This window comes from Neovison vison, chromosome 6 (assembly GCF_020171115.1).
Source record: "Neovison vison isolate M4711 chromosome 6, ASM_NN_V1, whole genome shotgun sequence".
Taxonomy (NCBI): Eukaryota; Metazoa; Chordata; class Mammalia; order Carnivora; family Mustelidae; genus Neogale; species Neogale vison.
In genome coordinates this window covers 209548753-209563559 of record NC_058096.1, presented here as the reverse complement: position 1 = coordinate 209563559, position 14807 = coordinate 209548753, and the positions used below count along the sequence as shown (strand labels likewise).

At 52.7% G+C, this 14807-nt stretch overlaps 2 protein-coding genes across 2 annotated transcripts; one reads left to right on the top strand and one right to left on the bottom strand.

The window, feature by feature from the left end:
* Positions 1-3845: 3845 nt before the first annotated feature.
* Positions 3846-4799, bottom strand: TSSK6 (testis specific serine kinase 6). The gene is given in 3 exon segments (XM_044254867.1): positions 3846-3969; positions 3971-4061; positions 4064-4799. Coding segments are annotated over 3 exon segments (951 nt in total).
* An 815-nt stretch (positions 4800-5614) lies between these two features.
* On the top strand, positions 5615-14668 carry NDUFA13 (NADH:ubiquinone oxidoreductase subunit A13). The gene is made up of 5 exons (XM_044253782.1): positions 5615-5746; positions 12545-12623; positions 13748-13819; positions 14190-14259; positions 14482-14668. The coding sequence occupies exons 1-5, from the start codon at positions 5653-5655 to the stop codon at positions 14599-14601; spliced, it is 435 nt and encodes a 144-aa protein (XP_044109717.1). The 5' UTR covers positions 5615-5652; the 3' UTR covers positions 14602-14668.
* The last annotated feature ends 139 nt before the right edge of the window (positions 14669-14807 follow it).

Here is a 14807-nt window from a genome sequence, read left to right as displayed (position 1 = left end):
CTCCCAGGGGTAGCCTCTACTCCTGTTTGTACCCTAAGACCTTTATGAAGCAAACTTGGCCCCAGTGCAGAGGGAATGAAAGCCAACTGAGTACAGCTGCGCTGGGTGTTGTGGTTCCTGTGTCTCACACGTCATTTTCCTATGGACAGAAAGACATGGGGAGGAGTTTTCTATATAAATACTCTCATCACAGGGGTGTAAATCATGGAAAAGACAGTCGTTGCTGCTGCACCATTGGGTTTTTATTTGATGCCGAGTTATGCTGCACATGATGGTTGCCTAAAGAACTTGGACTGAGTTTTTTTTTTTAAAGGACAGCTAAAGTTTTATAATCCTTAATGAAAGTGTAATAGAAAGTTACACTAGTGCAGGGTATTTGGAAGGTGGGGGTTTGCGGGATGGGTGGGTGGGGAGGTTGTCACTTGTATTTATTGTGACTCTAAATCTTTGATAATAAATGTAAAAGGTTGACCACCAAACCAGAATAGAAGTTCCAGTAAACAGAGGCTGGAATCAATGGCTATACTTGTGTCATGAGGAAGTTTTAGAATCTGACGGAAAATAAAGAAATGGACAACATGTTGGGTGTATATTTTCTTTTGTCCCCTCAGCCCTGCTTTTCCTGCACTTATTTTTGTCCCAGCTTTGGGACAGTTTGGAGACTGGGGAAGGTGTAGCAGGGTGACCCCTTGTTAATGGGGAAACAGTGAGACATCTGCTTCCCGGGCTTCTTTCGGACTTAACTTCCAAAGGTGGCGGGAGTACTTCCCCAAACTGGGCACTGTGGTTTTGCTTCTGGGCCTCCCATCTTCACCAGAACCTGGGGCTTTGTGGCCTACTTATTCATAGCCAAGAGAAGTGAAGTGAAAATCCAGTGGGTGTTGCCCATCCATTAGCTCTTAGTCCCTTCCAGCCTCGGCCCCCCGCCCCCGAAGTGCTAAGTTTTTATGGGCCAATGTTCAGGCTTGGCATCTGCACTCGGTGTCTTTGCTGCAGGACTTAGAACAGATGCAGGTTCTAGCACTGATGGAGCTGCTGTACCAGCTCTGAAATCAATTTCTGGTGAAAATTTGTTTTCAGATGTTGATGCACTGTTTGAAAAGTTATTAAGTGAGACCTGTGCTCACTGGTGAATTTTGGTAGTATTTTTTTAAAGATTTGTTTTAGAGGTGGAGGGAGTGCAAGCAAATGGGGGAGGAGCAGAGGGGGAGAGACTGTCAGGCAGGCTCTCCACTGAGCGCTGAGCTTGAATCCATCCGGGGCTCCATCTCAGGACTCTTGTGATCACAACCTGAGCCAAAACCAAGTCATATGCTCAACCAACTGATCCAGCTGTCCCAGTGACTGGTGAATTCTGATGTGCCTTAAAATACAACTGTGTTTTCCCAGATGCATTCGTTTGTTCATTCATTCATTCATTCATTTTGCAGTTTCTCCTCTTTTTTGTTAAGACATTCCTGCTTCCAGCCTGGGGGTTGATGGTCCTCTCCAACCACCACACCTAACTACGTTTCACAAGGCACAGAACTGACAGAAGACATTACAGAAATTAAACCCAAACCTGTCCCAGTCTACCTGTGACACATCCTGACTGGTGCCCCATGCCCCACCACTGGCTGTGAGAAGCACACTTATGGGGCTCCAAATTCAGCCCTCAAGTGAGTTTTCACTGGGTTAGGCATAGGTTCCTCAACTGACCCACTGACTCAACAGGGCTGAGTGTCAAGCAGCTTCTCCAGCCAACAAATGGGACAACTGCCCCAATCCTTGATGCTTTGTCCCCTCTGAACCGATCAACAGGTCTATGGCCATGGGGTAGGAAGAGACCCAGGCCCCATTGCTCATACAAATTAATCTACAGATGAAAAAGGCACATACCATACCCAAGGCACTAGGATTCGTTGTGACAAGAGCTAGGAAGGAAAGAACAGAGTATCAGGGAAGAGAGGACTTAAACCAAGTCTGGAATAAAGAAACTGGTAAGTGGTGCAGGTAATGGCAACAGCCAGTGCAAAGGCTCAGAGGTAAGACCAAACTTCTCGGGTCAAGGACAAGGCAGGCAGTGTGGTTGGGCCACAGGAAAAAGGGTTGAGGATGTGGGTTTCATTCTGAGTGTAGTGGGAGCCTCAAGAAGGTTCAGGGTGTGGCCTTTCAATGAACCACACAGCCCCTCCCTACAACCTGGAAGATAGATTCCTGCCTCCATTTTCCAGGTGCAGAGTCCACGGAATGGTCCAGACCAGAAGAGGCATCCTCCTTAGTGTAAACCTGAGGGGTTGGGTTTTCTTTCTTGGCTCAGATGTGAACCAGCCCGGACAGGAGGCTAGTCACTTCCCCTCTTTTAGCCTCGGTTTCCTCATCTGCCTATTCAAAAGCGGTTAGGGAAGAGCTGACATTTACTCCCCAGGGCACCTGAGAACACAGGGTGAGTGAGCAGGAGTGGGGAGTTTCCAGACACACAAGATGACCAGCCTCCTCAGAGACTGTGTGGGGCTCCGACATGGGTAGAATTAGGGCTTAGAGAGACATCGTCAGTGCACCCCAAGTGAGAGCTGCTGTCATCAAACCCACTAACTTCATTGCAACAAAATAATCCCCAATCTCCCCCAGGACCTGTGGGGTCCCCTCTTCAGACATACACTTACCTCTCCACCTCTTCTTCCTCCCTGTCCACTCCCACCGTAGGACTTTTTGTGGCATTCTCCCAAACACATCAGCTCCAGTGTATCTTGGGAACACTCAGAACATGTTCCTTCTGCTGTTTCCAGTGTCTGATTCTCTCAGGGTTAAGCTCAAATGTCTGTTTCCATCCTTCCTTGGTCACCTGCCCCTCCCCTCACCCAGCATTTAGCACAAATTACAATTCTTTTCTTTCCATGCTATTAATTTTTACTTGACTTTTCACTGGCGTCCTCACTGAGGGAAGGAGTAGATTCAAGCCTCACTGTGGAGTCCCAGAGTTTGGCACACAGTAGGCATTCAATAAACGCATGAATGAAGAGAGGACTGAAGTAATCATCTTGCCCAGCAGACTCATGCCCCACTCTTTTGACTCTCACCCGCTAGACAACTTCTTTACCAAGGAAGAGCCCTTACTAAGGAGAGTTTCCACCACCTCCCCACCCCACTCCAGCCATATCTAGTTTCAAATTTCAGATGTGTTCTTGGGCAAGTGTCACTTGTGTGAGCCTCAATTTCCTCATCTATAAACTCAGTTTCTGTTGAGACAGCTCCCTCCCCTTGTCCCCAACTCTGTTCCATTCTTAAACACGGGGAGGGTGCTGGGATCCTTGCTCCCAGCCCTGCATCTCTATTCCCAGGGCCATCACGACCCCAGCACGACCCTTTGAGTTCGTTTGAGACTGGAGAACCCAAAAGTCTAGTCTGAATCCTCCCAATTCCTTTTCGAGACCTAGAGCTAGAACCTCAACAAGTCTTTCTCTACAATGAGGCGCCACGCCTGACTTCCGCTGGGGGTGACCTCCCACCTCTACTTGGTAAAAGGGGACCATTGGTGGAGGCAGGTGCGAGGAAGAGCGAGTTTATTTCAAGTTCCAAGGAGGAAGCGCTCGGACCGTGCCTTCCCCACCAGCATGCGCGGGTGACTAGAGAAGGACGCCCTCCACACGCGTCCACTCCCTGGCAGCTCCTCCAGGTATCCACCGCCTGCCCACAGTCATCGCTCATTCCGCGCTGGCGCAACGCTTCCATTTCTTCTCGTCCCTTCCCCTCCCGAGGACTTCTCTTAGGGAACAGAGGAAGCGCTTGCGCTCTCCTGCTCTCGGGATCTTGGGGAGAGGAGCTAGATTCTAAACAGGGGCGACTATGGCCCCAGCCATCCAGAGTCAGGAAAAAGGGGGAAGTGCGCGTGCGCAGTGGCGCGTGTCGGCTTCGTGAGAGTACGGAAGCGCGCTTCGCGCGCATGCACTGCGCTTGCGCAGTGCTCGGGGCGGCGGAAATGGCGGGAACCCCGGCTTCTAGCTGGAGTCCCCAGCACGCAGCCAGCCGTTGCGCGCTACCTGGCCCGCTGAGGGCCTGGCAGACGGGCTGAACTGCAGCAATTCTGCGATCAGGGCCTTGCAGCGCTCCGACAGCTCGAGGCCGTCGGGGTAGAGGACGCCGCGCTTCTGGCGCCTGGGCAGACCAGCGATGTCCGAGTCGTCGAAGGGCATGCACCCGGTGACCATGACGTAGAGCACGACGCCCAGGCTCCACACGTCGTACTTCTTGGGGTCGTATGGGATACCCAAGAGTACCTCAGGAGACGCGTAGGCGGCTGAGCCGCAGTAGGTAGTGCTCAGGTCAGGATAGCCGTGTGCCTGGCGACCAAAGCCAAAGTCAGTGAGCTTCACGCGGCGCTCGTCGGGGCTCAGCAGCACGTTTTCGCACTTGAGGTCACGGTGCACCAAGTGGTGGTCATGCAGGTAACGCACAGCCCCAGCGATCTGCGCAAAGAGGTCGCGCGCCTGGCTCCCGGGGATGCGCCCGTTGCGCTGCACTGCCTGCAGCAGGTCGGTGGCAGCCGCCTCCATCACGATATAGAGCTTCCCATTGCACACTTCGATGAACTCGAAGACGTGCACGATGTGCGGGTGTCGCACGCCTCGAAGGATGGATAGCTCGCGTGGCAGAAACTTGTTGACGAAGTCGGGCGGCGCGCGCCGCCGGTCTACCACCTTGATGGCCACTGTGCCCTTGTATTTCTTGGACGTGGCCACCTTCACCTTGGAGTAACTGCCCTCGCCTATTGTGCGTCCCAGCTTATAGCCGAGTTCGCTCAGAAGTTTGTCGCCCGACATGGTGGCGCCTGGGGCGCGCGGGGAGCAGGAGGCGGCTGCTGTCGGGGGGCGGCCGGACTCCAATCTCGGGCCTAACCCATGGCGCTTGGCACCTGCACACCCGCACCCCCATGTGCCCACTCCCGGGTCCCCGCCGCAGAGGTGCCTTTTATTGCCCAGGTAACAATTTCTGCCTTGTGAAGTGACCACAGGCGTCACCCCACCCCGCCTCCGGGTGGGGGCCCCCGGGCCCCCGCCCCCCGGGGCCCCCCAAGGCCATCAGGCTTTGTGACTCATAATCGCTCTGAATGGCCCAGTTCACATGAGAGGTTGTTAGCAAGGGGTCCCAACCACCACTCAGGAGCAGAATCCATGCCTGGCGTTGGGGTGGCTCCTCATGACTCGAAGCTGAGCAGCAGTCGCACCCCAGCTTTGTGTACCTGGCCCTGGCCATGTGGAGCCTTGAGACGCCCGCGAAGGGGAGAAAACGAAAGAGGGAGCTTAACTTGGTAACTCGGTGACCCGGCTCCCTCAGGAGATTGGGGTCTCTGGCCTCAGGACCGCACCAGAGGAAAGGTGTACGGAGGTCCTTTAGGGCAAGAACCCGGGCGACCAGACGGGCTACAGGCATCTACACCGACTGAACCAAGCCCCGTTTAAGAGAAATGATAGGGAATCCTCGGCTGCAGCCCCGCCGCCCAGTGGATTCCTGGACCTATTGCCCAAGCTCTCCTTCATGGTGGGATAGCTACACCAGCTTCCCAGACGCCCTAGTCCCGCCCACGACATGCGCGGTACTTTCAGCCACACTCATCATGGCGACGGCCTCCGGACGTAACTTCCGCCCGCGGCCGGAAGTTGGGGTCCTGTGAGCATGGCAGCATCGAAGGTGAAACAGGACATGCCCCCGCCGGGGGGCTATGGCCCCATCGACTACAAGCGGAACCTTCCGCGTCGGGGACTGTCGGGTCAGTATCGCACTGCGCCGGGGTGTCAGAGTTGGGGCTTCGGGACGCCGCGGTGGGGGTGGGGGGGTCGCCGGCGAGTCTCGTGGGCCTCAGTTTCCACCGCGGTGTGACGGGAGGCGGAGCCCAGGCATCCCCGATAGCTTCGGTAGTGACGAGTAACTGCTAGAGTTTGTCGAACGCTTACTGAGCTTTGTTTTCTTCATAGAGCAGTCTGGAAGGTCGGTCCCCTTAATCCTTTCCATTCTTCGGTTGGTTAGATCAATGTAGCTCGTGCCCCGAGCCCTCGGCCACACTTCCGTTTCACAAGTGGGGAAACTGAGACCCGAGAGAGGCTGCTACCTGCCCCGACAGCCACCCAGTGTAACACTCATGCTGGATCCGGAACATTAAGGGAATTTAGGTGTTCCTCCCTGTAGTACCTACCCGCGGATGTCCCAGGAATATGTATTCTTAAATTTTTCAAATGTTTTAAGTAACATTTAGAAGTTTGCTATTGGGCTCAACACAGAAAAATGTAAAAGAAAAAAAAAGTAGAAGGGGCATATACTTGCACCTAGGGTTAACAGAGAGATACAAAATTTTAAAAAGCATGAATGCATTTCCCGTAACTCATCAAACTTTACATTTATTGTTATGCACATGTGCCTCAATTAAAAAAATATATACAGGCATGGTAAAGAAAGAATTCAGACTGTGGGAAAGTATCAGGGGAAAACTCAAGCTCTTTCCAGCCCCTCGGCTTTTTTGTTTCTCAGAACAGCAGTTGACAGACTTTTCTATAAAGGGCCAGATAAACATTTTACGCAGATGGTCTCCATCCACTGCTGCTCCTTTATTATTATTTTTTTTAAGGGGCGCCTGGGAGGCTCAGTGGGTTAAGCCACTGCCTTTGGCTCAGGTCATGATCTCAGGGTCCTGGGATCGAGTCCCGCATCGGGCGCTCTGCTCAGCAGGGAGCCTGCTTCCTCCTCTCTCTCTGCCCACCTCTCCGCCTGCTTGTGATCTCTGTCAAATAAATAAATAAAATCTTTAAAAAAAAAAAAAAAGATCTTATTTATTTATTAAAGATTTTATTTATTTGTTTGTCAGAGAGAGAGGGAGAGAGAGCGAGCACAGGCAGACAGAGGCAGAGGGAGAAGCAGGCTCCCTGCCGAGCAAGGAGCCCGATGTGGGACTCGATCCCAGGATGCTGAGATCATGACCTGAGCCGAAGGCAGCTGCTTAACCAACTGAGCCACCCAGGCGTCCCTTATTTATTTATTAGAGGGAGAAAGCAAGCATGAGAGAACATGAGCAGGGGCAGGGGTAAAGAGAGAGGGACAAGCAGACTCCCCACGAAGTGGGAAGACTGTAGTGGGGCTCAGTTCCAAGACTCCCAGGATCACAGCCTGAGCAGAAGGATGCTTAACCGACTGAGCCACCCAGGCGCTCTTCTGCTGCTGCATTTTCACAACTGTTTACCAACCTAAAAATGTTCTTAGCCTGAGGGCCGTTACAAAAACAGGCTTGACTCATCCCAGAACACACTAAATGAAAATGTGATCTGAATCTCTTCAATTTCTTTTCTCAAAGTGTGACTTAACACCCAGGCCAGTGTACCCCTCACGTGTGCGGCTTGAGGTCTGTTGATACATGTGCACCTGTGTGACCTGTACCCAGACCAGGCTGCAGAAGGGTCCCAGCCTGTGAGCCTCCCTGGGCTGCTCCTAGTCAGCATGTCTCTTTTTTATTTTTAAGTCACAATGTGCCCTTAATCCCAGTCCTCTTCCAGTTCATGACATGGTAGTGTCTCCCATGTGCCGAATAGACCGTTATCTAGGGTTGGGCTTCCTAGTTGCACCCCTTCACACCAGCTTGCGTTGTAGCATATACAGACCTGCCCCCTGGCTACAGTGGGCTGAGGAGGAGACCCCTTCTGGTGGCGTGGTCTTTGTTCTGTCCCTGCATTCAGTAGTTGCTTGTTGAGAAATTCTTTCTTTACCTTGCCTGTATATATGTTTTTAATTGAGGCACATGTGCATAACAATAAATGTAAAGTTTGACGAGTTACGGGAAATGCATTCATGCTTTTTAAAATTTTGTATCTCTCTGTTAACCCTAGGTGCAAGTATATGCCCCTTCTACTTTTTTTTCTTTTACATTTTTCTGTGTTGAGCCCAACAGCAAACTTCTAAATGTTATGTGGCACTGAGTCCTTTGTGGAAGAGCACACAGCCTCGCAGAGGAGATGAATGTGTTGCACCAGAATTTCCTATATTGGCAAGGCTCCAGCTCACCAGGGTCCATTTTAGCCAGGGTGGGCTGGAAGGACCTCTCCGAAAGTTCCTTAAGTGGAGGGAACAGCAAGTGGAACAGCCCTGCTTTCCATCCTGCACCCCATGCTAATCATCTGTCCTGTGCCGCCCTCCAGCCTTGCACTCGAACCATATGTCCCCATGGCCCTCTCCCCATTAGTCCTACCCTTCTCTGCTCCTATACGGCACACAGGCCTGGCATCCACTCCCCTCTTCTCGGCCCAGGTCACTCACCCCCAGCGTCCTAGAACCTGCACAGCTGGCTCAGACCACCTTTAATCCCCACTGCTCCTGAACTGACTGCTACCTCCATCTTTCCCACTCATTTCTCTTCTCTCCACTCTCTCTTGTGCCCAGTGGGTGGCCCTTTCTTTGTTTCCCTTGTGTCTTTAACTTTTTCTTTTTTTTTTTTGAATTCACAGACCATACCATATAATTCACCTATTTCATGCATACAAATCACAGATTTTTAGTCTGTTCACAGTTGCATAACCATCACCAGGATCTAAATTTATAACACATCTGGGGCACCTGGGTGGCACAGTCGCTTAAGTGTCTGACTCTTGGTTTTGGCTCAGGTCATGATCTCAGAGTCATGGGATCAAGCTCTTCGTGGGGCTCCACCCTCAGGGGGGTCTGGTTGGGTTTCTCTTTCTAGCCCCTGCCTCTTCCCCTGTGTGCGTGAGTACATGCGCTCTCCCTCAAATAAATCTATAAATAAATCTAAATAAGTAAATAAATAGATAAATTTATAACATTTCCATCACTCCAGAAGGAACCCCAAGCTCATGAGGAGTCACTCCCCATCCTCCCTCTCCCAAACCCTGGCAACTAGCGGTCTGTTTTGTGTCTCTATGGATTTACCAGTTCTGGACGTTTCATGAAAATGGGCTCCTATTCTGTGTGGCCTCGGTGTCTGGCTCAGCAGGACTTTTTTTTTTTTTTTTTTCCTAAAGATTTTATTCATTTATTTGACAGAGAGAGAGAGAGATCACAAGTAGGCAGAGAGGCAGGCAGAGAGAGGAGAAAGCAGGCTCACTGCTGAGCAGAGAGCCCGATGCGGGGCTCGATCCCAGAACCCTGAGATCATGACCTGAGCCGAAGGCAGAGGCCTAACCCACTGAGCCACCCAGGCGCCCCTCAGCAGGACGTTCTTAACGTGCATGGTGTAACATGTCTCAAAGCTGCTTTTTTTTTTTTTTGGTTGAATAATATAATAATATTCTTATATGAATGGGCCACAATTTGTGTATCCATCTACCACTTGATGGACATTTGAGTTGTTGCCACCTTTTGGCTTCTGTGAACATTCCCGTGCAAGCTTCTATGTGGGTATATGTTTCGTTTTTCTTGCGGGAAAATTTCACCTAGCAATAGCATAGCTAAGTCATATGCTAACTCCACGTTTAACGTTTTGAGGAACTGCCAAGCTGTTTTCCAAATTGGCTGTACTGTTGTACATTTCTTCCTGCATTTATTTTACGGGATTTCCAAGTTCTCCACATCTGGACAACACTCATTATTTTCCTTTTTTTTAAAATTCTAACCATCCCAAAGGGTGTGAGGTGTCTCATTGTGGTTTTGATTTGCATCTCCATGGTTACTAATGATGTTGAGCTTATTTTCATCTGTTTCTAGGCCATTTGTATAGCTCCTCGGGAGAAGTACCATCCAAGTCCTTTATCCATTTTTAAAAAATTGGATCGTTCAACTTTTTAAATTTTTTTTTAATTTGAGGGGGATAGTGCGCAAGTGCGGTCAGTTTGGGGAGAATCTTAAGCAGGCTCTGTGCCCAGCGTGGATCCTGGTGCAGGGCTTGATCCCATAATGCTGAGACCATGACCTCAGCCAAAACCAAGAAGGGAGGATGCTCAACCAACTTAGCCACCCAAGCGCCCCAGGGTGTTCATCTTTTTTTTACTGAATTTATAGAATTCTTTATACATTTTGGTTACCATTCCTTTATCAGATAGAGGATTTTCAGAGACTTTTCTTACATTCTGGAGGTTGTCTTTCTAGCTTGTTGGCGGCATCATTTGTAGCACAAAAGTTTTTCATTTCAGCGAAGCCCAGTTCATCTATTTTTTTTTTCCTTTTGTCACTTGTGCTTCTGGCGTCCCAGCTAAGAAGCCATTGCCTCATCCAAGGTCACAGAGACTGACTAATCTGTTTTCTAAGAGTTTTACAGTTTTAGCTCTCAAATTGAGGTCTTTGATCCATTTTCAGTTAATTTTTGTGTATGGGGGAAGGAAAAAGCACACTTTATTCTTTTGCATGTGGCTGTCCACTTATCCAATTTGCTGAAAGACTATTCTTTCCCCATTGAATTGTCTTGGCACCCTTGTCCAGAATCAATTGACCGTAAATGTGAGGGTTTATTTTTGGACTCTCAGCTCTGTTCCATCGATGTACATGTCTATCCTGATGCCATGCCACACTGTCTTGTACACACAGCTGTGTGTGAAGTCTGAAACTATGAAGTGCGAGTCCTCCAACTTTGTTGTTTTTCAGAATTGTTTTGGTTAATCTGGGCCCTTGAATTTCACAATTGGCTGCTCAGTTTCTGTAGGGCAGATAAAGGGGGAAGGTTGGGATTCGGATGGGACCCCATTGAACTGGTACCTTCCTTTGGGTCATCCTGCCATCTGAACAAGGTTAGATACTGATACTGAACACAGGATGTGGCCGGCACCCACTCCTGGGTATGACCATAATCAGCCTCCCCCACCGAACTAACAGGTCCTGAAGCACAGACCCATGCTGAGGGTTTAGGGTCTCAGCCTCTCCACTGTCAGCAAGAAAGAGCTACACGTTCGTAAAGGCCATTTTTGTCTTGGAATTGACCTTACATGTGGACCCACATGTGGGTGCCTGGTATGAAGACAAGGGGTCTCTATTAGGGTAGCTCAGGTCTATGCCCTGGGGCTGGGTCAAAAGAAGACCCCAGGGCTTCTCTATAGCTACTGAAAAGAAAGAGGCAGCTCTTCTAGGATGTTCTGTACGGCACAGGTGGTCAGCCATGTGTAAGAGCCATAACTAGGTTGGGAGCTGGTCCTAGGCACTCGAGCCTCCCAGGAGGAATCTCCCTCTGTGCACAGGAACCAGGGTGCCCTTGCTGTCCTGCCCCCGTAATATGGAAATGTCTTACTCTGAGCTCATGTTTGTTTCATTTTGTTTTGCTTTTTAAAGATTTATTTATTTATTTATTTGGGAATGAGAGCACGAGCATGGAGGGAGAAGCACCCGATGCGGGGCTCAGTCCCAGGATCCTGAGATCATGACCTGAGTCGAAGGCATACGCTTAACCAACTGAGCCCCTGAACTAATGTTTTTAACAGGCTTGACCGAGGAGCTGAAAAATCTAACCAGTTTCTTATGCATCTCTGGGTCCAACAAAGGTGCCAGAAAAACCATGTGCTGAACTGAGCTGAAGAAGGACGAGGACAGGGACAACAGAGGCTCCCTGCAGGCTGCGAGCAGGGCTGGGACTCCCAGAGCCCCTTTGCCACGCCCCCCGCCCCCAAATCCTAGGGAATGGCCTCACCCACCATTTGCTGGTCATTTCCTGGGTGTTAACTTGAGCTCAACCTGGCCGAGCTTGTCCATTTTTCCCAGCAACCATGGGGCCCATCCCGGGAAGAGACCACAGCTCAAAAGATTAGAGGGTATGGGGTGACCCGGCCCCAGCCAGGCCGCAGGCAGCTAGGGCCTCCATGAAGACCGCAGCAGGCCCACAGCCTGTCCATCAGAATTACAGTGCAGGTGCCTGCTGGTGTCAGTAAATATTCATGGCAGCCTCTGTCCCCTGGTGCCCGGGCAGGGGGCTCGACCTGCTGGGCCAGGAGGCAGCACATCAGGGAGCCCATGGGCTGCTGGGCGGGCCCCGCAGGGCACTACCTGCCTCCCGCAGCCCATCCAGCCCCCTGTGGGCAGGACTCAGAGGAGTGGCCCAGGCAGCCAGGCGCCACCGTGGAGCTGGACCCAGCAGTAGACACCATCCTGCCCCGTGCAAGCACCCGCCGACTGGGAGCCAAACGGCCTTCCACAAGATCGTGGGGTGGCAGCCACCCAGCCATGAATAAGAAGACCCTCGGGCTCTCCTGCAGTCCCTGCCCACACTGTACCTTCTGGAAACTGTCCCATGGTGGGCAGAGGTGTGGTGGCTGCATCTGCCTCCCTTGTAAGAGAGAAGCTGAGACAGCCTGGAGTCCCTGCCGCAGGCTGGGGGAACGGACTGAAGAGTGGTCTGCAGTTTTGGAGGAGGGGGTCCAAGGGAAGGGCCGGTGGACATTCCACGGGGACAAAAAAATAATAATCTGAGGAAATATGCACTAGAGGCAGTACTGGCCATCTCTAGGAGAAGGTCATTAAGACTTTGACCTTCTCCTGCGTCAAGTGTTTCTGGTGTGTTTGCACAGCAAGTGGAGTGCACGTCCTGGGAAGAAGCTGCAGGGAGCGGCCTGTCCCGCGGGCGGGCGCTGACTGGTGGCCTCTTCCCCCACAGGCTATAGCATGTTCGCTGTGGGCATCGGGACCTTGCTGTTCGGGTACTGGAGCATGATGAGGTGGAACCGCGAGCGCAGGTAGGCCCCAGGCTGCCCCGGGCGGGATGCCCCTGGTACCCATGGGGCCCTTCCTCAGCCGGACTGAGTCCACTTCTGAGCTTTCCACTGAAGAAAGGACTCGTAAGCAAGGAGCTCTTCGCCAGATGTCCCTTGGCCTCCGCTGCTCGGAAACCGAGGGTCTGGATTAGGACGGCACATCAGGTGGAGGGGGACGGGTGGGCCCAGGACATGTTCTCCTAGTGGGTTTTTGCCATTGGTAACCAGGCAGTGAGAACAGGGCATAGATGATGGTTGTGCCAGCATGTGGGGCCAGAGGCACCAAGGCAGAGCGTGGCCTCTGTTCAGACTCTGGCTGCTGCCTCTCAGCTGCCCTGCCCCACCCTACCCCGGCGTGCTATGTGTCCTCAGCACCCCCTTGAGGTCACCTGCCCCCCACAAGTCTGGGAGTCCCTGAGGGTAGTGCTGGAGAAGGCCCGCATGTGTCAGGTACTCAGCGTGGGGTACACTCAAACCAGGTCCGGCCCCCCAGGACCACGTGCAGAGGTCTGGCCACTGGAGTGACAACTGTGTGGCTATGGCCGGGGCATCTGCTCCTGAGGGTCTGGAGGAGGGGAGGGGGGAGACTGACGCTCACACCCTTCCCCGTATGGCTGTGAGATTCCTGGTGATGAGGGGACAGGGCCAGGGGCCACCTGCTGGGCCACATCGCTGGGTGCCGCTCCCGCAGCGTCGATGTGGCTGGTGGCTCAAAGATGCAGAGTGGTCTGCCCTGGGCTCACACTCCAGGGTTATTTTGACAAGAGGATATGGTTTTGAAGGCCCAGAGTCCAGCGATGAAGGTCCCATCCCCCGTCCCCGGTTCACCACAGTCATCAGGGCAGGGCTATTTTTAGGATTAAGAAATAAAGTTTTTAACTGGAAAAAAAGTGTGAAGCCAGCAGTCTTGTGGATCAGTGCCTGTGCCTGCTGTGTGCCCCCCCTCCCGCCTCTCATCCTGTGGCAGGTAGAGCTTACTGCCAAGCCCTGCCGTGCTCACTTGCCTCTCCTCCAGCCCCCTTCCCCACGTTGTCACCAGTGGGGCTAAGGCCACGTCTACCCCCAGCTCCAGCCTGATCTAATCTGTTGGTTCTCGGGTTTTGCAGGCGCTTGCAGATTGAGGACTTTGAGGCCCGCATCGCGCTGATGCCACTGTTGCAGGCAGAGAAGGACCGGAGGTGGGGCCACTGGGACCAGGGTTGGAAGGTCGCGGGCCTGAGTGTCCCATGCTGCAGTGCAGGACCTGGCCGGAATGCATATGGGGACTGACAGCTGTGTCCTTCCATACATGGGGCTGCCGTCATCCTTGGAGAGGGCCCCAAATTTGACTTAAAGTGAGGACCCAAGGGACAGAATGGGAACGTTCCCTGGAGGAGGAGACATTGAGGCTGCAGCAGGAGGACAGTAAAAGTTTGTACGGGGAAGGAAGGGACAAGCGGAGATAGCGTGTGCAGGGTTGGCAGTGGCAGGAGGTGATGGGGAGTGGAACAGGGAGGGGCCCCCAGGGGTGCTCAGGCCTGTCCCCCACCTCTCATTTCATCCCCGCAGGGTCCTGCAGATGCTTCGAGAGAACCTGGAGGAGGAGGCCATTATCATGAAGGATGTGCCCGACTGGAAGGTGGGTCCTGGGCAGGGAGGGCGGGGGTGCGGGCCCCCGCAGAAACACAGCCCCCCACGGGAAGCCTGAGGCTGAGAGGGGTCCTGGGGGCCAGGCATGAGGAAGGGGAGACGGCAGCCTTCGGTGTAGACACAGTGGCCACGAGGCCTAGTGGGCTCCCCCTAGGCAGTGTGGGCCTGAGGGGGTAGCTGCATCCCCACTTACATTCTGCGGTCTCCACAGGTGGGTGAGTCTGTGTTCCATACAACGCGCTGGGTGACTCCCGTGATGGGTGAGCTGTATGGGCTGCGTACAAATGAGGAGATTGTCGACGCCACCTATGGCTTCATTTGGTACACGTAGGGGGCCGCTCCCCTTGGACCCCTGCACCCTCCCCACTGGTTAAGAATAAATGCTCTGGAGACCTGCCTGCCTGTGTCCCAGCGACTGAGTTGACTGGCGAGTGGGGCCCTATTAGGTTACACATGGCCTGGGGACACAGGGTTTAAACCTGGGGACTCTGCAGAAGTTGCCACGTGGGCTGGCCCCCCCCAACCCCGCACCCTGGG